The sequence below is a fragment of the Mchenga conophoros genome, linkage group LG20 (genome assembly GCF_057382185.1).
Source record: "Mchenga conophoros isolate Kocher_MC1m ecotype Shallow Benthic linkage group LG20, M_conophoros_male_GT1.1, whole genome shotgun sequence".
NCBI classification, from domain to species: domain Eukaryota; kingdom Metazoa; phylum Chordata; class Actinopteri; order Cichliformes; family Cichlidae; genus Mchenga; species Mchenga conophoros.
Genome location: NC_140545.1, coordinates 529,466 through 556,304, shown reverse-complemented (window position 1 = coordinate 556,304; position 26,839 = coordinate 529,466). Strand labels below are relative to the sequence as shown.

General features: G+C 40.2%; 4 protein-coding genes across 6 annotated transcripts in view; 1 reads left to right on the top strand and 3 right to left on the bottom strand.

The window, feature by feature from the left end:
• Nucleotides 1-5,686, bottom strand: part of LOC146549951 (ERC protein 2) — a 161,796-nt gene extending 156,110 nt beyond the window's left edge. For both annotated transcript variants that reach the window (XM_085259342.1, XM_085259343.1), the window contains exons 1-3: nt 4,812-5,686; nt 1,029-1,052; nt 162-917 (exon numbers count right to left, since the gene is read on the bottom strand). In XM_085259342.1, the coding sequence (XP_085115468.1) occupies nt 162-917; nt 1,029-1,052; nt 4,812-5,675 (1,644 nt within the window). In that variant the 5' untranslated portion in view covers nt 5,676-5,686. The remainder of the gene's footprint in view (nt 1-161; nt 918-1,028; nt 1,053-4,811) is intronic.
• Nucleotides 5,687-9,254: 3,568 nt separating this feature from the next.
• Nucleotides 9,255-13,424, bottom strand: tlr9 (toll-like receptor 9). The gene is made up of 3 exons (XM_085259344.1): nt 13,261-13,424; nt 9,557-12,565; nt 9,255-9,461 (listed from the first exon to the last, which is right to left on the bottom strand). Exons 1-3 carry the CDS (start codon nt 13,279-13,281, stop codon nt 9,255-9,257), a joined length of 3,237 nt encoding a protein of 1,078 aa, XP_085115470.1. The 5' UTR covers nt 13,282-13,424.
• Nucleotides 13,425-13,664: 240 nt separating this feature from the next.
• Nucleotides 13,665-21,346, bottom strand: LOC146549949 (acylamino-acid-releasing enzyme-like). Of its 2 annotated transcripts, XM_085260328.1 has the most exons (23): nt 21,190-21,346; nt 20,582-20,711; nt 20,365-20,491; nt 20,177-20,264; nt 19,897-19,972; nt 19,711-19,802; nt 19,254-19,328; nt 19,003-19,140; nt 18,775-18,866; nt 18,628-18,668; nt 18,327-18,448; nt 18,148-18,208; nt 17,961-18,058; nt 17,736-17,787; nt 17,518-17,606; nt 17,268-17,406; nt 16,873-16,956; nt 16,322-16,402; nt 15,643-15,731; nt 15,179-15,369; nt 14,516-14,618; nt 14,321-14,427; nt 13,665-14,205 (listed from the first exon to the last, which is right to left on the bottom strand). In XM_085260328.1, the coding sequence occupies exons 1-23, from the start codon at nt 21,199-21,201 to the stop codon at nt 14,100-14,102; spliced, it is 2,193 nt and encodes a 730-aa protein (XP_085116454.1). In that variant the 5' UTR covers nt 21,202-21,346; the 3' UTR covers nt 13,665-14,099. The 2 variants fall into 2 exon arrangements, with proteins under 2 accessions (XP_085116454.1, XP_085116453.1); XM_085260327.1 differs by lacking the exon at nt 21,190-21,346 and having other exon boundaries at nt 20,582-20,789.
• A 337-nt stretch (nt 21,347-21,683) lies between these two features.
• capza1b (capping actin protein of muscle Z-line subunit alpha 1b) lies at nt 21,684-26,743 on the top strand. The gene is made up of 10 exons (XM_085259278.1): nt 21,684-21,809; nt 23,294-23,357; nt 23,492-23,543; nt 23,721-23,784; nt 24,066-24,272; nt 24,350-24,429; nt 24,650-24,728; nt 24,811-24,882; nt 24,994-25,056; nt 25,313-26,743. Exons 1-10 carry the CDS (start codon nt 21,771-21,773, stop codon nt 25,451-25,453), a joined length of 861 nt encoding a protein of 286 aa, XP_085115404.1. The 5' UTR covers nt 21,684-21,770; the 3' UTR covers nt 25,454-26,743.
• Nucleotides 26,744-26,839: the final 96 nt, after the last annotated feature.

Here is a 26,839-nt window from a genome sequence, read left to right as displayed (position 1 = left end):
CAAAAGGTAATTCAGGAAATTCAACCGAGTACCGTGATTCAACCTGCGAGAATTCTACACTAAAGTGTAAAGTGCATAATGCTCAGCCTTCTCTTAAAATTGCTCTGACAGTGCAGATGAATGGTTCAGATGTGTATAAATATCAGCAGGAAAAAGTGTACCTCTCTCAAATGCACGTTCTCCAGCTGGGCTTCAGCCTCCTGTGCTGCCATGGTTATTATGCCTGTCCGCTGTCCCCGTCCCCAGTGTCCCTGACCTTGACCTTGGCTTTGGCCTTGAAGCATCTCTAACAGTCTCTGGATGCTCTCGTCCCGGGCGCCCAGCGTCTGCTTCTGAGAATCAATTCTCATCTCCATCTCTTCCATGGTCTTCCTCAGCAGGGATAGCTCCTTGGCCTGCCGCTCGTGCTCTGACTGCAGTTGGAAGAAGTTCTCCTCTGATGGAACCAGGGGAGGAGGTGAGGAAAAGCCGTCACACCCAGGCACCTGACAGGGACTACAAGGGTGAAGAGAACCAGAGCTGGGTACAATCCCGGGACCTTGGCTAGGACTGTAGAGAGGCTGATTTGGGCTGCTCCTCAGCCCACGCTGAAGGGTGTCAGCTGGGCTGATTCTTTGTGCGGCTACTGCAGTGTTACAGCCGTATCCAGGGCTGTGAATGATGATGTCAGCTTCCTGTTGCCTTGGATTGTAGGTGTTGGATGGGCTGGCTCTAGGGCTGCTCTTTGGTCCAGGACTCTGCAGGTTGCTGGGGCTTTGTCTGGGACTGTGGCCAGGGCTGAGTCCCCCTCTGAGGTCCTGGTCCATATGGAGCTCTCGATAGGAGTTCCCCTGCTGACGGTGCTGCTGGGAGCGACTGTTCATCTCTCTATGAGCCCTCAGCTCCTCCTGAAGCTCCTGAACTGTTAAAGGAAGCTGCTATAAAAGACAAAGTTCCCATTTATTCAATAATTAAATAAACATGAGCAAATCTGCACAACATGTGAAAACACACATATGTAAAGTATGGGACGGTATATGAAGACAGACCTTGTTTCTTCTGTTATTCCCAGGCTGCAGCAGAGAGAGATGATGTAAGACACAAAGACACATGAGAAGCCAAAAGTGAGACATGATAGGAACAAATAACCATTCGCTAGATTCATTTAGACATCTTAATTCACAAAGCTCTTGGAGACTAGTTACACACTATGACCACAAGGGGTCGGGTTTTCTCCTCAAAGCACATGCAGAACACAAAAGCTCCTTTTGTGCTACTTGCAAGTAGAGCAACAGGATTGAGAAAGAGTTTCAAGTACGAAGGAATTCCATATAGAAATAAAAAATCAACTGATGTAAACAAATTTATGAATATTGTAAAATGACCTAAAGAGAGTCAGCATCCATATTTCAAATTAACAGTAAGTTTACTCCTCCCAAGTTCAAAGGTTTGTGAAGTTGTGAGTATATCATAACAGACTGCAACACAGAGACAGCAAGAAAACAAAAAGTTGTGTCTTTGTGAAGTGATTTCATCTTCTTTCTCTTCTTATCATTACTATTAACAAAAATCCTGTATTCATTTCATATAATTGTCCAAGATTTGACTTTTAGGTTGAGACCTTGAAAACCTTTAACGTTCAGCTAAAATCAATAGAACAACTGGGGGAACCTTTATAGGCTCATAAATATATTTTTTAATTCTTCACGATAAAGAATGGAAATGCATCTAAAACCTTGGCAGGGCTTAACCTGGAACTTAAAATAAATTCTGTGGGTTTAAACAAAATTTGCTGAACTTGACTCATAACCGTAAGGCTGCGGAGGTTCTCCGCTGCAATGACTAACCAATACGCCAATATATTTACCATTTTAACAACTAACCGCTAAATGTCCGTGTGTTGCTGGGGGCAACCAATTTCTTTTGACATTCCTGCTTTTGCAGCACACAAGGCAAAAGAACACAGAATATATTATGTTCGTTTGCTTTTATAGCTTCCTGGTTTTTGATTGGAAATTCAATCAGTGCTTAAAAAGACACATGAAATTGTAACTGTGCTCAAAAAAAGTATAGTCTAAATAAACACACACACACAAACAGCAACTTACAAAATTGAGACAATGATTTATCAGAAAGTTAAATTACAATCTTCTAATCAGTGTGAAGGTGTTACTTATTTTACTCAATTATTCTAAGCTCTTTTTTCCAGTCCAGAAGGTGCATGGAGCCAAGGACACGGAGTGGAGACGTAGGAGGCAGCCGAGGGTGAACACAGATAATCAATGCAACAACAAGCATTGAATATTAAGTCGGAGTGGGAGGAGAGCCCTACACACAAACACGTACACAACCAAGATACAAATACACACGTGCAACTGCGCACGCACACAAACACGCAGCCGACGCAAACATAAGCAAAACAGGCAGATGGTTAGGGGACAAAACTGGTCACTGCTGCTGAGAGAAGAGGTGACATTCCTTATGCTAATAACAAAGTTCTCATGCCAGACTGAACTCTTTCCACAGTCTCTCAAAGAGCAAAAAGGAAAGAAAGAAAATATCCAGGGGAAATGAAGAAAAAAAGAGGTGGAAAGTGACAGGCTGAAAGAAGGGAGGGGAGACGGAGGCGATACGGGAGATTAGCAAGCTTAAGAATAACATCTTCCCTGTGATACAGCTGCTTTTTTCTCTAAAAGCAGGGTTTTTAAAAGAAGTCTTTTTCAGATTTTACATGTTATATTTTATGTGGGCTGTGAGCCTTATGAGTTATAGTAAAGGTCAAGAGGGAGAGACAAAAAAGAGGAATTTCACAACTAGTCAGGACTGAAAACTGTGATGAGGTAAAGCTTAACTAGGTGTGTGCATCAGTAGCTGCTCGGGGACAGCGCAAGTAAGAGTAAGACAGAACAAGGCGACAGGTTTTTTAAAGTTATTATTGCGCTCACGAGAAAAATACTGTACAAATTAAAAATCAGGGCGTGATCAAGCCCAAAGGTTTGCTCCAGCAAACAGCTAATGAGCATTTTCTTTATATTAACTTCTACGAGCTTCACTTGAGGGCAGGGTGCTGCAGCGTGACTTGTGCAAATAACACAGTCTGCTTTATTTTATAAAGTTTGCTGCTTTCGAAATGAGAAGAATGTGTGTATGCGTGTGTAGGTGTGCGTGTATGTGTCACAGTGTCCTCACACTCTGTGACAATGTGCGATGAAAAAAGCTATAAATATGAATGCAGAGGTGGCTCCTTGGTTACAAGAAGGAGGAGTCAGATGGGAGACTTGGAAGATATGATCAAGGTTTTTGCATGCTTGGTTCAAAGAACAATACAAAAATCTGGGAGTGGAGTTGCTACAGCGATTTCTTAGCGTGAGAGACTCTAGATGAGTTTCATGTTGTATACAACGACTTTTAAGGTGTTTCCATCAGAAAAACAGACACGTGAAGGGAAAAAAAGCTTAAAAAGCAAATGGAGATACTGTCAGGATGAAAAACACAAAGAATTCAGATGAAGGGATAATAGATACGATCCAGTAGCTGTTCAGTGAGGCAGACAAATGGATAATGCCTCGAACTGAATGGACCACACTCCAGGGACAGGTGACACAGGACAGGACTAGTCACTGTCTCTTCAGGAGTAGATGTGAGGGTTTTTAGAAACTTGGAGTGGATGCCACTAGTGCACGTTCCCATGGTAACACAGGGAGCCTCGCAAACATCATTATAAATGAACCGCACAGACGCCTTTCAGTGCAACCTTGAAGTCAGAAACAAAAGGTATGAAGTGAAGTGAGGGGCATGATATGCAGAGGAAATGGGTGGGTCAGCACAAAGAGCCTGAATGGAGTGTGCGAGCAGACACTCCATTCAGGCTTTTTTAAAGAGTGTCATTTTAAAGAACTAAGACCTCAGTAAAATCAAAAATGCAGCATTTACTGTAACAGATATTTGCAGGCTTCTGTTGACTGACTTTTTAATGCTTTTTAATGCCAATGTCTGAACAGTTTGTAACTTCATTTCAAACATACAACCTTACCAGACTTTCTGAGTCACCTCTGTCAGCGAGATTTTGGACCACTGTAACATAGCTAGTAATTAATCCATGTTAGCAGGTCAGCCAGTGTTAAATGATTACCTAATAAGAAAGCTCGAGTAACCTTGGCCAAAAGAGGATGTGACTGAGGCATGGCATTTAATTCATGGGACCCCTGTCTGGTTTTGTGGCTTAAATAAGGTCATGCTACAAACTTAGCATTACAGATTCATGCAGTTAAGTTAAAGCTAGCTGGCTAACCTGTGCTTGTTACCCTGCTAACGTTACAGCTAAATGACCTGACAAAGGGTCAAATCTGACCTGGCCTGACATTTAGCGATCCAGCCCACTTAGGATTTGAGTTTGACACCCCTGCATTACAGCTAACAAATTATAAAATGCTAGTTTCCTATCTTGCCAAATGACTTCAGCAGCTAATATGACCCAAGCTTATATAATATGCTAAACAGTGTTGAATTTAGCCAATACTGAATCATGTAACAGTACAAACCAAAGATTTAAGTAAAAATTGCTTTCTGCAGTACGAGCTGTGGGCGATGGAAGGCAGGGGCAATTAGCCAACACGTCAGTGTAGACCTGCGTCATGTATGTCTCATTGCTGATTTGGCAAGTGCTAACACTAGCCACAAGCAAGACTGACAGACGTTCACCATCAATAACAGCAACAGTTTTATGGGTGTTACACTGAGAACCTTAAATGTGAAGTAATAGTATAGCAGTGTTGTGTTTAGTGGAGAAAATGTCTGTTTTATTTATGCAGCTATTTTTGAAACAAGCTCACCTGCAAATCTTCTTGGTTTGTCCTGTGCTGGTCTTTCACAATGGAGCTCCTCGCTCCCTCCTCTCGCCTCACGCCCTTTTCTCTCTTTACATCTGGGCTCCAAAAGTTGACGCTGTTCATGCTGGGGCCTGTCCTTCCATCCCTACCTCCTTCCAGTTCTCTTCGCAGGTTGTTGTTCTCTCTCTGCAGATCCCTCAGCTGAGAATGGAGATCAAATGTGGAAACCTCTCCACGTCCAGTCGAATTCATTATCTGTGTGAGTCTTCCAGACTGCCGCCGTAAACTAGAAGTCCCTCCAGAAAGAAAACTCTGGTCTCCACAAGGATCTGACAAGTGATGCATCCCAGAAGATGTGATGTTTGGGCTGCTTCCGGTAGCTGTCGTCCGGCCAGTGTAGGAGGAGCGGCTGGTACTTCTACCTAGTGTCATGGTGCCTTTGGGGTACCCACCAGAGGGTTCCAAGGACTCCCGCTCACTGGGATACATAGTACCTGATGTGGCATATGCAGCACTCAAAGACTGAATATTCTCCATAGACAAGGTTTTACCCCCTGGTGCTGTCGCTGAACCACGCGTTGACCCTTTGCCTGCTTCTGGCTCAGCTTTGATTTTTGAACCTGGCCTTGACACTGACCCTTGTCCCCCAGTCAGTTTAGATGGTGTTGCAGGCACACCTCCTGACACAGAGCCTGGTTCTAACCCTGAACGGGCCCCTGGTGCTGAGCTTACAGCCTGTTTGCCTTTCCCGTGTTTAGGGGACCTTGAGAAACGTGAATGAGATGAGTTGCCATCGGTGTGCCCACTACCTTTTGCAGCAGCAGAAAGCTTGCTCTGTGTGGGCTTGGCTCTAATATTTAAAGGCATCTTCTTTTTTTTTTACATGGCAAAATACAACATCTGAAAAGAAACTGTTAAAGCTGAGAATATGCTCATGTCCTTTGTGGATAACAGAGTAAGTAAAGGCCACGTACTGGCCTCTCAGTTTTCACCTGTCCATGACTGATTGTTTAGGGCTTGAGGCTGACTTTTATTTAGTCCTATTTGAGGAAAGCAGCAGTCACTGTTGGCAGCAGGTCTCCCAGACACACAGGTCAGTGGTCTTGTAATTTCAGCTACAGTGCAGGACATCATGGATTCTAAAAAGGTGAAAGTGAGACAAATCATTTAAAACCAATTTGATTTGGCAGTTAAAGGTTGCATCAACACAAGCAGCTGTACAACCTAAATAAAATTACACCAATGATTTAAATCAAGAACTACCTAATCAACACCAAGCATTAGAAGCAACACCTATATAACAAACAATACTGTCAACTGTACTTCTGGTCACAGCCAGGCTGATGTAATTCATGGTTTGTGGTAATTATTTAATGAACATTTTAAAGAAATTAAACATTTAATTCCCCAGAGAACCTTTTACACAAAGGTACAGGATTAGTGTGCTTCTTCAGGAAAAGAGTTCGGACCAAAGTGCTTTACAACTTGACTTACAATTGCTAAAGTACTCCCTAATCCTCGCTCTTCCTTATTAGGGGAGAGTGACAATGTGAGGACAGGAAAGAAATGTCTCTAAGCAGACTGCACATTAGTGGTGCAGTATACTACAGGCTACTTCTACACTCTCGCTCATTATATTTAGAAAACCTCCCACAGTCTCAGTCACCGCAGTAGATGGTGAAAGGATATTAAAAAAAAAGGAAGATGGACCAGTATGACCATTTCAGCACCATGGACAGCACTAACTCTAGTTATTGCAAAGTGCTGGGATTCTAACCTGCAGGGAAAACAAAATTGTGTAATCTGCAGTGAACATAGGAAATTGCAACAATTTTTACCAACTGTCTCTCAGGTGCAATTGCAAATTTGTCATTATGCTTTGCTAGGTTGTCAACATACCTGTACCTTAGGCTCCAGCTAAAACTGGAGAGAAATAGACACCGTAGTACATGTTAAGACTATATCCATATCAAAGTAAGTGCACCCCAGCATCATCCTAGTCCACAATGGGGGCCTGTCTGCAAATCTGCAGAGGCAAATCCACATCATAATCCCTCCTCTAATCCATGAGGATTGGGTGCTGGGACTCACTACACAGGATTCAACTGAGCGATTGGCTAAGTGTTCTTGTCAGTCATAACATAGCTGTCAATCCCTTATCCACTGTGGAGACAATGAAGTTAGCGTCATGAACCTTCAGTGGTACCCATTTGTGTGTACTTCTGGTATATCAGTGGAGGAATGTGGCCAATAATTAGTAAATATTGTTATTCTATTAATTAGATATTATAATAAAATTACAAACAGGCTCTAAACAATTCTAAATTCTACTCAAGGTAGCTTGGTAAGCTACTATTATAAGCTTTGCCCTTTTGCATTATTCGCATTAAGATGGAGGTATCACAAGTCACTGGTCCATATTCATGGAGACGCGCCAAGTTTACGCCGCTGCACGCTCCCACGTCAAACCATAGCGGCAGAATGAGAAAGGACAGATGAAGGAAGAGCGGAATTCTGAAATAAAGTAGACAACGCCTCACTTCATTTCGGTCCACAAGCCGCTGCACTTACTTCTCAGTTTGCAGCCAGCTGTTGCTGCGAAGAGAAAAGTCGAATCACCGCCCAAACTGCAACGGCATAGATCGGTTGTTCCGGATGATAATTTACAGTCCTTTGGAAGGCTTTTCCTGGAGCTCAACATCCTGCCACCTCAATGGAAAAACTACCGAGCAGACCTAACCGTATTCCATGCGTGGCACGAGTAAAACTGTCGCTGTGCATGTGATTGGGCAGCCTCGACAGAGACGGAGCATAATTCTACTATGACCACCGCATGACGGATTAGTTTCTTGCTCGTATGCACACGGCTACATGAGTTCGGACTCGTACCTTACATAATAATTAATCTGCCGCTAAAACTAAAAGCACACAGTTTAATTTGTTGAAATAATGTTTTCATGTTGGAATTATTTATTTTTTAATAATTCCACAAAGTCCAGGTGCGCACCCAAATGTTTGCCCGAGCTTACCGTACAGGTACCTCTCCATCACTGTAAAGTCCCATCAGTACCCTGTCCGACCTCGGCGCAGGCTCCATGATCTCAGCAGCTCAGCTCATGACCTGTACTGCCATCGGGTCCGCGTGGGCGCGCTCTCCCAGCTGGCGCGTGCGCGACGAAGAGCCGTGGTGGGGCAGCGCGAAGAGCCATGATTGGGTGGTTTCCTGTTTTTCATATACCTATGAATCATGAATTGGGAATGGTACTTGGAAGGTATTACGCAAAGCCAAAGCTCTGAAATTCCCTTTACTACACAGCAGCTGGAACTTAATATTGTTGGGTTTTTTAAACAAAAGAGCCCACACAGACAAAAGTGAGTTTGCTTGAAGTAGATGTAGAGACATAATTTAAGATCACACCATGTGATTGGGTAAAACCGGGCTATTCTGGAATACAAATGTGGTGACTTGTGACAGTGCAGTTAGGAGCTCTCTGAAGTGTATCGGGGAAGTGCAGCTGTTCGGCACGATCCTATTTTGCATTCAACAGACCATAAACCAGAAATTACAGTGAGTAACTATAACTGTATTTGGTCCTGGTTCGGTCTCAGAAAAGAGATCCCGCCAAGCTAGAGTACAGAGACGATGAAAACATGACATGATTTTGTTTTCTCATTAAACAAACAGAAAAAATAGATCATTTAAGTAGGTGATAATGAAGTCCTTAGTGATCTGTAACCTGCAACAAGTGCTGGTTTCATTTCCTCCCTTAACTTAACGGAAGAGAAGTAAAATTCTGTAGACGGCGGAGTGCTCAGTGTTGCTGGTATTTATGAAATCAAGCCACTCAAGGGAAATCAAGTCAAGCTCTCTTATATCGTTGCTTTAGTTAATGTTGCAACCCAAACGTGAATGTGCTCTGAAGACAAATATTATATTTGATAAGCAGTACACCAAAGTGTGTGCATTCACGCAAGCCTATAGCAGATATGCCATGGGAAGTAATGAATGACTTTAAGCGTGTGGAGCAAAGTACATATAATAAAATGGGTAAATTACAGGTTAAGATGCTAAATAAACGCAATCAAAAGTTCTTCCCTCTGACAAAATATAACGGAAAGGAAAGCTGATATTATTTTCTGCAAATACAAATACAGGTGTTGTAAACCACTGGATTCGGCAAAGGAAAATAAAACAAATCAAGAAAATTTAAGCTAATACATCCAAATGATCATAATAACAATAACAACAAATGACGTCCCAGAGAAACCAACAGAGGAATAAGAACAATATGTATAACATATATATGGAAGAGTTAATAAAATTATAACACCAACCAAATGTATGTGACAGCATGTTAATGGAAGGTCAAGTTTGTTAATATTTAGCGATATGAAGGAGGAAGATCTTTGAAATCATGATTGTCTCTGCTAGCATGTAAAAGTAGGTTATATAAAACTTTCACTCATGTTGTTGTCATAAAATTTGAGGTTATCTGATGACAACGCCATTCTCATTTGATTCCAGAAAAGGGGTTGAGCACATGGGTGATGCGGCCATGACAACACAGACTTTCTGCACAATCGTTTTCTCAGCTGAAGGTACTTCAGTTTGGGAAAAATCTTATCCATCAGAACCAGCACAGCTACGTCCACCTTTTCGAGACAGAATTAGGGATAATTTTAGGATTGTGGGTTAAGTTACAGCCACAAAATTTGTGAAAATATACAGGCTGATTTTACGACTTTACCTTCTCATCCAGAAGCCTCTGTTGAACCATGAAGAAGGCCTGGCGGATCACACCATTCACATTTCCGTTAACACCTCTGGACAGCACAAAAATGGTTTTCACACTCCTGTATACTGCATTATGAAGATTCTCTATACATGACAGCCCAGGAATCCAGTCCCTTTCTTCTAAGCATAGACAAAACCTCCTGTGACCAGAGTTCTCCAGATTGACAGTTAACTCGTTGTAAACCCAGTCCCTCACAGCCTGGTTACTGGTGTCAAACACCACAAAGGCATCATATTGATAATGCGAATCGGTCCCAGCTATCTGGGAGTAGCCTTTGTGTCCAGCCCAGAGCACTTGCAGGCAATACCACATATCCCAGCCGTAGAGGTGCTTCAGTAAAGGAAGAACAGTAAACACCAGAGTCATAAATGAACAGGCAACAAAGGCTACACTACCATATATGTCCTGGCAAGAACGCTGGTCCATGGACAGTATGCTCTCACCCTGCTGAGACTCTGGGAATTCACACCGTACATCTGTGGTCAGATAAGGAATGTGTACCGGTGTAGTACTCAAGAAGTCAGCAAGCCAGGAGGTATTGCAGTCACATTTGAAGGGGTTGGCATGCAGGGTGAGATTCTCAAGGCGAGTGCCATTTTTAAAGAGGACAGGAAGATGCTCCCGGTTCAACTCTTTGATCTGATTGTGACTGAGATACAAATGTTTTAGGGACTTTGCGTTATTAAAGAAATCTTCAGGAATATAACTGAGCCGATTGTGACTGAGGTCCAGGAAGGTAAAATTGACTCCAAATATTACTGCATAATTTGGCAGTTTGTAAAGGAAGTTGTGATTCAGGTTCAGGTAATGTAAACTGGTAAGTGCAGAGATGTTTAGCCATGGGAAATAGTTTAGAGAATTGCTGCTGACGATGAGAGCCCTAAGGCTACTTGGGAGGTTACTCAGCACTTCAGATGAGAGCGATTTTAAATGGTTGTTGGAGATGTCCAGGTAGGTTAGATTTGTCAGGTTCTGGAAGAAATTAGTGTACTTGTTGTTGTCAGAGTCCCACATGATGTTCAGGTGATTTCCAGAGAAGTCAAAGTACTTCAAAGAATTGCAGATCAGCCTTTGGTTGATTCGCATCCCAATAGCATTGTTTGCCAGACTTAGAGCTTCCAATTGATTCAAATTTTCAAGGAACTCAAAACGATGGCCCATGCCCCTCATATTGAAATGAAAGTCATTGTTACTGATATCTAATATCTTCAGAGATGAATTAAGTTCCCTGAAAGCATCGTTATAATAAAGATCAAGCCTATTGTAAGACAAATTAAGAAACTCTAAATGTGTCATACCTTCAAACACCCCACCTCTCAGTGCCTGGTTCATGTAATTGAAGGAAAGGTCTAAACAAACGGCATTCTCCATGCCTGAAACCACATGTTTGTTAAGGTACACGATATCATTCTGAGACAGGTCAAATGTCAGCTTATTTTTGCAATGAAAATTTCTCAAGTCCCACAGTGATGTAATTACTGGAAATCTTTTGTCCAGAACATCTGCTCGGTGCTGGAAGCCCAATAGTGTTGGGATATTTGTCACACTGTCTTCTAACATTTCCAAAGCATTTAATGGGTCTGTTTCCCATACACTGTTTCTAGATGTGACGTCTCTATCCATTAGAGTGAGAGGTTGATTATGAAGAGAGCCTGCATACAGGTTTACATCCACAGTCCCAGGTCGTGAAATTGAGCTGCACTCAAGGAAATTAAGCATGTTCTGGGAGAGGTCAACAGAAGTTAGAGAGGGTAACTGTTTGACAAATGTCATATTAAAAGTGTTAATGAAATTCATTCTCAGCTCTATAACTCTTAGACTTTTTAACTTGGAGAGGACTTCAACGCTTTCACCAGAAAATTTTAGGAAAAAGTTGCCACTCAGAAGAAGATATTGCAGATCAGACATGTTGTTAAAATATGGGGAAAGATTAAGTTCTGGAAAAGTCTTCAGTGGTTCATAGTTATAGATAAGGCTCAGCCACTTGACCCCTGTTAGCTCTTTAAAGAAGGTCCCATTTTGCATAGCATGTGCCAGGAGGTTGTCAGAGAGGTCCAATATTTTCAGTTTCTTCAATGGTCTGAAAAGGTCCTTTGGAAATGTTTTCAGAGAGTTTCCCCTCAAACTTAGGATGGTAATGGAGCTGTTTTCAGAATAAAAGGAGTTTGAATGTAGCTTTAGAGACTGATTATGTGGGCATGGAAAGCAGGGCCTTGCAGCATGGTCACAACGTTGGCAATTCCACTCCAAATTTAAGTCCTCCAGGGCAGTCATTTTGAAAAATGCTTTTTCTAAGACTTCTGTGATTGTATTCTCTCTTAAATCCAGACTCTCCAGTGAGAGTGGCAGTCCTTTAGGGATAGCTGTCAAATTATTATACCCTAATGTGAGGTTTTTCAGTTTGGGGAGGTCTTGGAAAACCTTTTCACTGATGTAAAAGGACTGGTTGCACGGGTTTGCATAAAAGCAGTTCTTGCTGAGGAAGAGCTTTTCGAGATGTGGAGTGTTTAGAGGGTAGATAATGTTGAAGATCTGGTTGTTCTCTAGATGAAGAACTTCCAGGCTCGCTGGTAACCATGGTATGTAGGCAAGACTGTTTCCTGACAAATCCAGATGTTTCAGTGTTAGTAGGGGCTTGAAAGCATACCTGGAGATTTTCACTCTGCAAGACCTGTCTTCCAGAGCTCTCGGACTGCCCGGCTGACAGTTGCCCGATAACTTTAGAGTATGCAGATTTGGGACACCTGTGAAAGCATGCGGCCATACTCGGTTTATCTTAGTCCGGCTTAAATCTATGTAAGCTACAGATGTAGCCTTAATGAAGGGGACGTGCTTGAGTGGTCTGTCACTGCAGTCAACTTTAGTTTCATTCAGATTGGTGTCACATGGTAAAAATTTTGTATTTATGGTCTTCACCAGTGGAAAAAGCTGGCTTAGGATGAGGATATTTTTTACCAGAGCCTGAAAAAAAGTCAACAAAATTAAATTCAGTTGCTTACAACAAGTTTGAGGATACCATATAATATACATAATAAAATATTAACACCACCTGCATCCTACAGTACAGTGCAAAAGTCTTGGACAACCCCTCATTTCTTTACATTTTGCTTCCAAGGACAATGAAATAACAGATTCATAACTGACAACTTAACAAAGAACCAATTTCATGGCAAAGAAAACGCGTATAAAATAGTATTTTTGCATCAACGAGGTGATTCTCTGAGAGCCATTAAGTAAAAAAAACTGACCTATCCCTGTGTGTCCTTAAAACATTTAAAGGAACTGGACAAAAGAAGAAGTGGTACAGTGTCTGAAAGTCATACCCTTTAGAAATATGGGGGTGTCAAGTAGCCATTCTTTAGTTAGGAAAGCAGGGAGAAAAGGCTGAGGTATGCCAGATCACACAAGAACTGGGCTGAAAATCACTGAAATGACAAGAAAGCTTGTCTAAGAGAGTTCAGAGTGAGAGAAAAAAGATTGACTCGTACAAGCGCGCTTTTAAAAAATAAGAGGTGGCTCAAGACTTACACACAGTACCGTAAATCTAATAGAGCCTTATCAGGTGGTTTACATGTACGTAAATGTTTACACTGCGAGTTCAGACTTCCTAAAATGAAATATGACTTTCAAACAGAATATAATGAAAAGTCACTTACCACAGCGCGTGAAGTATGCATCGTGCTCGTAAGAGCACAGGTTATAAGAGGATGACTGTGCTCACACAAGAAGCAGTTTTCATTATGCAGAAGTGAAAGCAGGTGGTCAGGTATAAAGCAGTCTGATGCAAACCATGTGACCTCTTAAACTCACAAGGGAGATAACAACCCCCCCCCCCAAAAAAAAAACTTCACAAAAGAATATTTGTCCCATGAGAATCACTTCTCAATTCAATAGCCACATTTTATCACTTCATAGGGGGTTTCCTATTGGTGGGGAAAAAAATTGAAAGACTTCCTCAAGTAGCTAGAACTTCTGTTAAAAAAAAGAAATGACATTCGATTTCAGTACTAGTTTCAGGAATGCTCTCAATCAGTAACATGTAAAAATTCAAACACCACAGTGAGTTCACAATTACTTTATTAGGTGAATGAAATCAAAACGGCACGATTTAAAAAGACTGAATATGAAATAAGTTGCCTAAAGTGATTTGACTTTAACAAAAGCAACACGATGTAAAGCCCTTGACTTTACGGATTGTAAAGATTACATAAAGTAATAACAATCAATAAAATGTTTGTCAATCAAAAGTGTTTTGTTAAAACTTACTGGACATCCAGTGGAAACCACCACACCCACAGAAAGATTACAAGTAAAGCAGAGTTTAGACAAAGTGCCTTCTGGTGGGAGAGCACTTTTAATGCTTTGGCTTAAGTTTGAACTTCACACTGTCCTTGAAACAGGAACGTAACATCCCTTACACAAAGTGTCATTCTATCCTTTCATGGCAGCAACAGCAACGTAATCACTATACGGTGTTTTTATCTGAAATGTATCATCACAGACTCAGGTGTTGAATTATCCACAGAGCGATATTCATAAAGCCATCTGATTCAGCATCCACCTTGGAAAGAGAGTGGTTGTTCCCTGGGTACCACAGTAACCTAAGCAACACAAACCAGAGCATTACTGAATGAACAACAGACAAAAATAAGACTCCAGTTATCCCGTCTATATCAGGCATAAGCAATAAAACACGTTACTCAGGACGCCGCTTACCGAACTGGAACCTGCTTTGCTTTGAGTGCTTTGTAATATTCGACTCCTTGCTTGTTAGGTACACGCTTGTCATCTTCTCCTATGGTCAGCAGTACCGGCGTCTTTACCTAGATCAGAAAACACCTTTCATGCTTCATTGTCCAACAACACTTACAAAGACATATCCACAAACCCAAGAGATTTTCAAGGTTATACCTGTGCAACATGCCTAATAGGGGACTTATTCAGCATCTGCTCCCAAACAGCAGGGTCAGGCAGACAGTCTGTACTGTAGTTATAGCCAGCCTCAACCATGCACCTGCAGAAAAAAAAGGAACACAAATTGACTGCTTGACTGCGCCATTTTCTGTTCCTCTTGTATTTGTGTACATTTTGAACACTTCCCTCCGAGCTGATATCATTACAAGCTATAAATTGTAATGATATTTTGTTAATGTTCATTTTTAATCTTGGCATGATGTGAAAAATGTCCGATCTGGAAGTTCAAAAGTACTTCCTCTGTTGTGTTAGAGTAGTGTAATGTAAGCTGTTGGCATTTTCATGTGACACTAATATGAGAGATCTTTGAAAACATACTGATCCCCCTTTTTTTTCTTGCTCCATGTTTGCAATATGTTAAAGGATATTAGATTTGCTATAAGTGCACTTTTATTTAATTGGATTTACAATTACAGGATCAGTCCCCAGTAATTTTTCAATGTCTTTGGCTTTATTGCCCATTCTTACTTCCAGCTGTGGTAACTGAATAGAAGGAGTGTCGCTGCTAAAATGCCAGTTATGCGGTTGCGTATGAGTTCCCTAAAAATATGCATAAACAAATGTGGGCAAAAGTGTGAGAATATGCATGACAAGACCTACCAGTCTGGTATGTCTGTGCTGCCAATCATGGAGGCCAAGTTGATAACAGGGTTGCGAGCCACACAAGCCTTGTAGAATTCTGGGTACTGTCCGATCAGATGACAGGCCAGGAAACCCCCGTGAGAGCCTCCACAAACTGCCACTTTCTGCACGTCGAGGTCGTTACTTTTCAGCACACTTTCAACTGCAAACTGGTGGCGACAAAAGCAGAGAACAAATGTAAAACATTTCAAAGACACATGGACCAAGCAAAAATAAAAGTAGGAGGAGAGAAGAAGGCAAAAGGAGGGAAAACTGAACTGGTGTTATGAGCTTTAAACAGAATGTATCGCAAACACTAAATATCGAAACCAATTAACTCAGTCATGTAAACAAAGCTATCACCATGCAGCAAACAACTGGATGCATGTACAGATATTCAAAACCATGACATGAAAAATATTGTGAGAGTTATGGACACTTACTTGAACATCTTTGACATCCTGGCTGCCAACATTGCCCAGCAGTGAGAGGATATTGTCCTGGCCGTATCCAATGGAGCCACGATAGTTCACTGAAAGTATAAAGCACACTAGGGGTATTGGGATATCCATGTACTGACAATAACTGTGATATGTAAATAATGTAACATGGTAAAGTGACATGGTTATTTTTTTAATCTTGCAATAATAAAACCATTAGTGCTGGATATTTTTGTTTGTAGCAAGTGGAAGTACTACAGAAATGACTGGACACAAAATCCAGATTACAGACTTTTCTAATATAGAAAAAACTATATTGCCAACCAAAGAGGCCTTCCATCTATAAATATATCACCAGAACTAAGTTTAATATAAACATATGAAATCACTTTTGGTTTATCAAACTCTCTAAAATAAGAGGCAACTGCTTAGACTTGTGTTAAGTACATTAATGCATATGTTTTGCCTTATATACATGGTGACCAATTATGGCTACATGTGTAGTCACCCCACAAGTGCCCATTTTGAGCCAGGAAAAACCCTGAATTTGCTGTTCCAAGCCCCAGTCCAAATATTAAAGAGAAAGAGAATCATTCATGTTTTCATAGTCTAAATTAAAGTAATTTAGGGACGACTGTTCTCTTAGCAGGTCTAGTTACTTCACATTCTTATAAGAACTTACCCAGTAATACAGCAAAGCCCATTTTGCACAGCACAGCAACGGAAAGACCCCACTCAGCCACTATCACTGAGTGAGGGCCACCTAGTGAGATAAATATTGAGTTTGTGTTAAAAACTATTGCCTGAGTGTTTGAAACCATAGTTCAAGTGAGGCATGAAAGTAATATGCATGTAGAGTTACAGTATTTACAGTATTACTACTGCATGGACTACAAGCTGTGTCATAAAAGACTATTCTTGGGTATCAGAATAGCGCACTATCGTCATAGCAACCACAATCTTATCAGCAATAGCTCTCGACTGAAAGGAAACAAATCCCAAAACAGATTCAATCCTAAAAGTAAATCCAAAATGGATTAGTATCACAGGGTTATTACTTTCAAATGTAGCTGTATTTCATGTATGTTATTAATACAGAGCATTTACAATATTGATTCTGCTTTTCTGGTATATTTCTCTAAGTAAACATTGCACAACAACTGATAAATACTCCCATTTTTGTCTCTACTGAAAACAAATAATGGTTTAAAAATCAAAATTAAAGAAACAAACCATGAGGAATGACGATAAGAGGCAGCTTCACTCCATCCTTAACCTCCTTTGGTTTGATCAGCAGAGCATCAAAATCAAGGCCCGCTAGAATAGCAAGATTTAAGAGAAGTTTGTGAGCCTTTCTGACATAAAAAAGACAAAACAGTTTTTAGAGGTGTAAACCCAAATATTATAAATATTCAAGAAATATTTACCAACTTAAAGTAAGCATTCCCAAGCTAGTTTTATCCAGCATAGCAACATTGAAACTAATTGCACTGCTGGCATACTGATTACCAAAAAAAACGACTGAACTTTAAGAGTTTGGCTCATTAGATAAAAAAAAAAAAAGGGACAAATACTACATTTAAAACGATCTCCAATGACTTCAGATTAGATGCTATTAACCATCTTACGATATTGACTGTTGTCTTGGTCTGGAGGAGGGGTGAAGGTCAAAATCTTCCAATCGATTTCTGGCAACGTCGGAGAGTCTTCCAGAGTAACCCAGACAACATCCTCCTCGGACTCCCTGCTTGGGAGGAAACCCACCATCTGTACAAAAGAAATGGCAAAATTGCATATATATATATATATATATATATATATATATATATATATATATATACACATATGTGTGTGTGTGTTATAAAATGCTGATCCTACCAGATTTGGAGGGCTGTTGGGAGAAGAGCAGTTCACCACCATCAGATCTCTCTCTATGTTCAGCAGACACCAGTTACCAACCTCAGACTCTAAAGGCAAACAATGATCACCATTAGAAACAGCTTAAAACACACACTGAAGTGGTTCTAGAACAATATAGGTTATTATTAACTAACTAACCAAATACTTAAAAACCCTAAGTATATCTCGTGACTCACTTGCAGTCAGAGAGGTGATGCTCCCTGTGCTTATATCCACCATCAAGAGATCCTAAAAAGAGCAAAAACATATGACAATAACATTTTTTTTGCATACAAACGAAAAATTCTCATTATTTGCAAACTGTTAAATAACTGAAATATATATGAAAAAGGTGATATTAACCCTTAATGTGTATTTTTTCCCCTCACAATATCAAGAAATTTCCCAGACAGTAACTTTACCTTGAGGCTGCGCTGAGGGCAAGAAATAATAACACGCTGACTATCAGCTGACCAGCACTGAGGGGACAACTGACAACTGTAGATACCGGTAAAGCCATCTGCACAGCCAAACATTAATCATTTTTTAATATAAATATATGCAGTTTTATATACAGAAAAAAAATGGTGACCACTATGTATTCCCTACCCTCTCCAGGTCGCTTCACGACATCCACCACCACCGAGGTCTTCTTAGTATACCAGTCATACTAGTATTAAAAGAGAAAAGCAAGAGCTAAGCCAATGAACAGAAATTTAAGGAAAGCTAATTTCATAAGAAGGGAAAGTTAGCACATTTGGTTGAAAAAAGGCCAGATTCAGTTTTACCATACACAGCCTGTTGCACTGCATGTGTGGTCCATAGACAGAACACTCTAGGTAGACAATTCGACACTGGTCCGGGCTAAGCCTGGGAGAGCACACTGCGCTGGTGCCTGATGAAAGCTGCTCTGATGGGCACAACAAACACATACATATGTACATGAACAACCTTTTACAGCTGGGTCCATAACACAATAGATTAAACATAAGTGGAACTGCATTTCTACTTAACTGGATATGATAACTTCAACTTAACTTGTGTTCATAAAATAGGTCTGAATGATAGAAATAACACAAATCCACTCACCACATTTCCCACCAGTAAGATCCACGTAGAACAAAGATGACCTGACAGAGAAAAATGAAACATAAACGACTTACAGTATTAGCTTATGAGGGTATTTATGACTGATCAGCTGTGCAGTCTGACTTGATCGTTGTAAACTGTCATCACCTCCTGTTGGGGCAGTACTTGAGGCCAAGTCTGAAAGGCTCATGCCACCAGCCTACAAAAACCACACCTGTGTCACCTGGAGCCCAAAATGCCTGCAAATACAGAAAAAGTGTGATACCAAGAGTAAAAGAGAGAAAGAACAAAATATTATGAGGATACTTGAAGAGTGTAAACATTAAAGAAAAGCATACACCAAATGGAAAAAAGAAAAAAAACTATTGCACTAACCTGCCCTGGTGAGATATCTTCAGGCACTCCTTCCAACACAGAAACATTGCTTCCCTCGATGTCCAAAACACAAAGCACAGGACAGCTCTTACTAACCAAAGTCTCTCCCCAGTCCTCATGGAAGACAAACTGCTCCCCCTGCAGGAAGAAGATGGGAAAATTTAAACTAACGAGGAAAAGAACTTAAGACCAGAATTAAACCTTTGAACTGTGAAAATATTTTCAGTTTCGGGAATATTAGCTCCATTCACTTTTACAGCCTCCTTTTTCTCAGTTCTCAAGGTCTCGTCCTCATCTCCAATAGAAGACAACTCTGGAGACTCAGTCTATAAGGAGAATATGGAACATAGAATGGTTAATACTTATTAACTACTAGTCATTTCTGTTGTTTCACATTCAATTATACAGTGAATTAACTCTCTAGAGAGGAGACAGTAAACACACTCCACTGCAACTGCATAACAATCAGTATTGTTATGGGACTTTGCTTTTGAATAGCAAGGAAAAAGACATATCTTTTAATAAGTTTACAATATTGTTTATGACTGAAAAGTAAGCTTTCTTTCAATGACATTCAACGACTTTTGAGAGTACTTTCATCTCTTTGGTGTGAGTGCAAATATGTCAAAGTCATTAGTTCATTTTTTTTATTTTTCCAGAATCCAACATATATTTCATGCTTTTTAATTTGTTTTAATACAAACAGACCTGGAAGAAAGATTCTGCTGTTGGTCTTTTTCTTTCTGCCACATATAAGAGGTGGGTCTCAGAGTGAGACCAAACCAAGCAGCCAAACTGGTCTAAGGATGAAAAATAACCCACACACAAAAGTTTAAATTTAAGATATTTAGGAAAAACAACAAGCACCAAAGATTTTACAACAAGATGACTTACCATCTTCATAAACTTTGCCATGCTTCTTTAAGGCTGTCAGATCTATGCTCTTCACCTTAATGTTTTTACTCCAGATCTGAAAGGCCACAAGCAGGTAAGTAGAAGAACGTTCAAGTTAAAGTCCAATTTTTTTCTAATGTAAGCTAACACACAGTTTCCCATGGTGTTGCCATGGAAAATAAGAGACTAACACAGTAGGAGAAATAAAATGCTAAAGTGGAACAAAGACAAATAAAGAGCAGGTGTGAAACTCAGTGCTGACACTGAGCCAGACACACACCTCCAGAAACTGTTTATCTTTCCCTTGAACCGTGCATTCTCTGACAACTGCCTTCATTTCACCAGAAGGAGAATCCTTACTTAGCACCCTGACAGGAGACACAAATGAGAATATATTGTTGTATCTGCTCAGAAAGTATGACAGTATTTGTAGCCAAACAATAGATCAAATATGAAAGTGATACATACTCTCCTTTGATCTCAGTGCAGTTTCCCGAGGCTCCAGAGTAGACCACTGACTTGTCATCGTGAAATACAATGTACTGCCTGCAAAACTTAACAGTCTCATTCCTCTCCAGATCCCGCTGGTTCCATTCTGCAGAAGAAAATAACCACATAAAAATATAATTAACGTGCATCATTACATGCAAATCTGACCGTGTTACGTGCAGCACATTAGGTGTACCTGTGTAAATGTTGCTGTATTTGCCTCCATACTGAGAAGTGATTACGGGTCCCACATCTGCTCTGGTCAAAGATGGATAGAGGCTGAGCTCTTTATAGAGCTTGGCAATTTCCTTCGCACTGGTTACCACCTGACAGCACACAGCAGAAAAACTCACATTACGTCTCAGTGACAGAAGCTGTCCAACAGCTAACAATGCCCTGTTCATCTTGTTGCTACGAGGCTAACCATCAGGGTAAAGTTTGTAGGCTATCACTCACTATTTACCGCTAAAAAAAAGGAAACCAGATGTTAAACATATGTCAAAATAAAGCAACACCCATGCCTTCGACAAAGAAACCAATTAAAACAGTTTGTTTGCTTCGAGTAGCATTTGTCCGATTTAACAGTATCCACATGACCAGGAACTTCCTGCAGAAGAAAACAACTGAATCACTGTCCGACTGCTAGCTTGACTCGGAAGCTGGCTAACGTTAGTCAGTTATTACAAAAAAATCGTGACAGCGTAATTACCGCCCGCAACACATTTGCACCTATTTAGTAACAGATTTTTGAACACAAAATCCACACATGATCAACGTCAGCCGTCAGTTCCACTTAAATCATACCTGCGACTCCATAATAGCAACGTTGTGTGTCGCTAGTCTGTAAATATCAACCAGTTAGCGGCACAAAGAATGAAAGCGCCACTACAAAGCGAGCCATAAAGTACCCGTTACCGCTTCCTGCTGCCCCTTATCAAATAAAATACTTGATAAACAGTTTCTGAATGAATCAAAGCATCGTTATTAAGTTAATGAATACATATTAATTTTAAACGAATAAAAGCACTCTAAAATGTGTTGCCGACAACTTAGAACGCTGTTCACTAAACAGAGGTGTTAAGCATATACTTTTATTTTGTAAAACAATTGCTATTGTGATACTTAACAGGAAGCAGCACACAGCAAGTAAGGAACTTTTTAGATGCCCACTTGCACTGTTAAAACTACTTTTACACTACTTTACATAGTGTTAAATTAAATATCTTAACTATCTAATTGTATATGATAAGAGAGAAACGTATATGGGGAAAATAGGTGATTACATAACTTTATGAGTAGTATTTTTATTTAATCCCTGTGTGCATGACAGCTACTGCTCTGGTCTTGTCAGTCAGCTGTGGTAGGTGGGGTCACAAAGAGCCAAGATGGCTGATTTTGAGGAGCCGCTGTCAGATGAAGAGAAGGTTTGGAGACTCTTTAATTCTTTGCTCAGCAACATTTTTCTCATTTATAAATGGGCTCACCTGTTATATATTTATGTGAAATTTGGAAAGAGAATGGTAGTTTTTGTTCTGATGTAGAAATTATAAACTTCTGTTTTAAGCTACCGTGAGCTAACTAGCCAACGCTAGTTAGTTGGCTAGCAGCTACAGAAGCAAACATCCATTCATTGAGGGTTTAACCATTTTGGTGCTGAAAAAATGTTTAGAATAAAAATTAAATTAAAATAAAAGTATCACGACTAGTTTCCAACTAGTGTGACAATGTCCATGCCAGTGATAATCACAGAGAGGGCTGTGTGTTCCTCCTATAGCGTTCGCTAACATTAGCAGCTACCATTACTTTGCCTTCGATTTCTGGGTCAAACAGATTCAGTTGCAGCTCAAATACTTATGTTTGCATCACATGACTTAAGATCAGGATTCAGGTGCCTAGAGTTAAGATGAAGCCTGACGGTGTCACTATTCGCAACGCCAGTTAGAGGCATGCATTTCAGCATTGTCGTTCTTTGGGAAAGGGTAACTGCTGTAGGGTAAGGCATCTGAACAGGAAGACAAAGTGGCGACAACATTCTTCTGATAACATCAATCTGTTGCCATTCAGGTAGGAAAACAAAGGGCGGGATGACATTTTGCTTACGAGGAACTGACAAGCAGTGTTTAAATTCAGTGTCCACTTCAAATGACAGTCTGTCCTTTATTTAGTAAAACTTGCTCTCTGCTAGGTTAAAGTCTCGACTGTTGCAAAAGACATGGGAGCTTTAAAGTTACACTGACTTTTTCACAAGAAAAGCTAGCAACCTAATTCAAAATCAGTAACAAAACCGGTTGTTAATTGGAATGTTAAATTTGTTAAAATGTGGTTACTTACTTGAGCCAAAATGGCAAAAGCTACAAGAATGTTAGGAATTACCCCACAGATTGAAACCAAGTCACTGTACAGAATATTTGCCTTCAAACGTGTCTAATAAATGCCAGAATGAGTACAACATGGGGGTTACAGACGCCAGGCTAATCAGACATTGACAAGTCTGGGTTTGGCAGTCCTTCCGATATTACAGACTTTGTACCAGGGAGGTGAGAGATTAAAGATCCAGTGGGTAATGACAGGAAAATGTGGGATTGCAGTGAACCAGTAGACCTCAGCAGAAATCCCCTCCTACCTTTCCCATGAAATAAAATGTTATTATATATTTTTTAAACTGTGTAAAATAGGTTTTCATTTACTCAAACATAAGATATTTTTGTCTATAAAATGGCAATAAATGAGAGAAAATCATGTTTTGTTTTGCTTAAAAAATACAACAAGCTTATTGCCTATTCCACATCACATGCTGTAATGTGAATTACCATGTATACGGACCTTGCAAAGGCCCAGTCTGAGTCAGAAAAAGCCCTCATTACTTTGATGGCTGAATTAATTGGTGGCATTAAATTTTTGTCTGCAGGTCCGCATAGCCGCCAACTTTGTGACACATGCCCCCCCTGGAGAGTTCAATGAAGTCTTCAATGGTAAGAAGCAGATGTAGAAAGATGTCTTTGATAATATTACTGACTTATGTATTATACTTTGCTTCGAACAATAAGAATAACTTTCTGTCTCTTGAGAGATCTATCCAAACGTTGGTTTATTTTACTCTTTGTAGATGTGCGGCTTCTCCTCAGCAATGACAATCTTCTTAGGGAGGGGGCTTCACAGTAAGTGCTGCTTAGTTACGCATATTCAGGAAATGGGTTACAAAAGTTTCCATATGGGAAATTTTTCATTTCAGAGATGTTTGTCATTCCTTATATCTTTAAGGCACTTTTTTGAAATACATTTGATGCCATATTATTAATATATACTTTGTTTTTCTGCCGATTTTCTTCCTCCAGCTCCTTTGCCCAGTACAACATGGATCAATTTACACCTGCCAAGTTAGAGGGATATGATGAGCCGGTATGTTGGAACTTTTGAAATCATTCATTTCAATCGATCATTTTTTGGGCTCCCCTGAAGCGTTAGTTGATCACGTTTTGATTCATCAGTTGATCATGAGAAAGATCTGAGTACTTCTGTGTGATGTGCATTTATTTCCAGCCCTAAAACAATTTTCTGATGAGCCCTAAATATAAAACCAGGCAACTAAGAAAATCTTGGTTCAAGTGCAGTCGTTTTCATTTTAGGTGAGCAAATACGTGCAACAGCGTTATTCACTCTTTCTTATTCCTTCATTTAAGGTCCTGATCACAGAGCATGGTGACTTGGGTCAGGGACATTTCCTCGATCCTCGCAACTGTTTATCGTTCCGTTTCGACCACCTAAGAAAAGAAGTGAGCGACGTGCAGCCATACGAAGGAGAGACAGCCCTGAGAAGTTGGAGAGATGCCTGTGATACTGCCCTTAGTGCCTATGTCAAAGAGCACTACCCTACTGGAGTCTGTACGGTAAGGTGCATTTAAAACAATATGGTCATTATAGACAACATTGCCTGCTGTTTACCCATAACATCTATGTGTTGCAGGTATATGGGAAAACAGTTGATGGTCAGCAAACGATCATAGCCTGCATTGAAGGACATCAGTTTCAACCCAAAAACTTTTGGTATAGTGTACATCCTGAAAACAGCAGATAAAAAAATGCATATGTGAATATATCTAAATATAATAGAATATTTTATTTTTCATAATGTGGCTCTGTCACAGAAATGCTTAGAAATATAGTCTTCTGGGTAAAGGGGGAATATTAGGTACTTATTCAGTGCTTTTCGCTTCCTGATGATCCTGTTTGTAACACAAGTCTTCTTTTATTTTCCCTGACAAAGGAATGGTCGCTGCAGGTCAGAGTGGAAGCTTACCATTGGTCAGTCCACTGCTCAGGTGGTAGGAGTATTGAAAATCCAGGTCAGTGTACACATTGTCATAAATAAGGAGAAATATTGTTGCAAAATATTGGTTTGATAATGAACTTTTTTTAAAATTGCAGGTGCACTATTATGAAGATGGGAATGTGCAACTGGTTAGCCACAAGGAGGTAGAAGACTCCATACCAGTGACTGTAAGTACAAATATTAGTCTGTGTGTGTCAACAATGTGCGCTGTAGTCGTCTGACTGTGACAGCTTTGTGTGAAGACAAAAGATGTCTCTCACTTTTTTTTTTTTTGACAGAATGAGATCCAGACAGCTAAGGAATTTGTTGACATTATTGAGAATGCAGAAAATGACTACCAGGTGAGCTAGCTTTTGCTGACTACATGGTTTATGTACTGCCTTAAAAATAAGTGTTACCTGTAACATTTTGAATTTTTAAAAAAGGAAAAACATCAAATCAAATCACTTTTATTGTCACATCACATGTGCAGGTACATTGGTACAGCACATGTGAGTGAAATTCTTGTGTGCGAGCTTCACAAGCAACAGAGTTGTGCAAAATACAATAATGTAAACACAACTGATGTTTGTTTCCCTTCTGCTTTTGCTCCCTCAGACTGCTATCAGTGAGAACTACCAGACCATGTCTGATACGACCTTTAAGGCTCTGCGTCGTCAGCTGCCTGTCACACGCACAAAGATTGATTGGAATAAGATTCTAAGTTACAAGATTGGCAAGGAGATGCAGAATGCTTAAAGCAAGGCCGGGGACTGACCAGGGAGATGCATGCTCCTGCTGGCCCACAACCCACCTGTACCTGCGCAAGGACTAACCAAAGCAAAACTATATCGATATGGGGCAAGGAAAAAAAGAAAACACAAAAAAAATATAACTAAAGGTGTCTGGACTGTTAGGCACAGATGTCTGTCTGTTTGCAGGAATGTTCAATTATGGAAATAATCATGGTTTAGAGAAAATGGTTGTATGTTTGGACAGGGCTGTGCTCAGGACTGCAGCATTAAGTAAATTTCCTCAGCCATCTAAGGATCACAGACCTTCTTAGAAGCTAGTATGAGAAGTTGTGTGTATATATTCTTATTCTTAGTAAAACTGATGTAGAACTATTACAGTTCTCAGCACACACAGAAGGAACCCAGATGCACAAAGCAGCTCATGAGAGAAATCAAGCACACCATCACCTATCAGGGTTTGTTTTTAAGAGATTTTGTGTCATTGTGGTGCGATGAATTAGAACTCGAGTACATGAGTAAAATCAAAATATTGAGTAGCCATTATCTGCCGTGACTGTCCAATACCAAGCTGGCAGTCTTTTTGAAGGGACATGGGGCTTAGTTACACACTGCAAACAAAACTGAAGCATATTTATTCCTGTTGCAAACATTTAAAAATGGCACAATCCTTAGCATAGCTCTGTTCCTGCACCTATGTGGTTGTCAGTATGTGTTACAGCCAAGGGAATGTTGTTTTCTGTTGTGATCCACTGATGTATGGTCTCTCCACCCATGCAAGCTATGACGACTGAAATTAGAGCAACTTCTATGACGCTGCATCTGCAATACATTCTGTTCTTACTTTGGCAACACCCTCATTGCTGTACAGCTTTTCCTTTGTATAGAGGAAAACTTATATACTCACATTAACCAAGATTTATTTGCCAAAATCTCTTTCCTATGGTAAAGATCTCCATCTTCCCATCCACGTATGCAAATATCTATTTTAATACACAAGTTTTTGTTGGGAGTCTTCGAAAATCGCTCTGTTAACTGCAACAAACTGTTTGTGTAGTGGCCGGCGCCAAGTGGACAGAGCAGCTGCCACATGAGGCACGATCTTACTGTAAATGACTTCTGTAAGGCCACATCATATACTGTTTTGCATCACTTCTGAGTAGGCAGACTCCAGATCAGTTACTTGTTAGCTATATTATGTGCTGTATCTAAACCTTACAATACAAAACTGTGTGCCGATCAGTGAACGTCAATACTGTACTGCCCCATTCTGTTCAAATAAAGAGATTGAACGTGACAGAGTTTTATTTCGTTCTCTGCTCCTGATACAAAAAGTTAGATGGCACTCCAATCAAGATTTAAACAACGGACATTGTTTTAAAAGACACTCTAG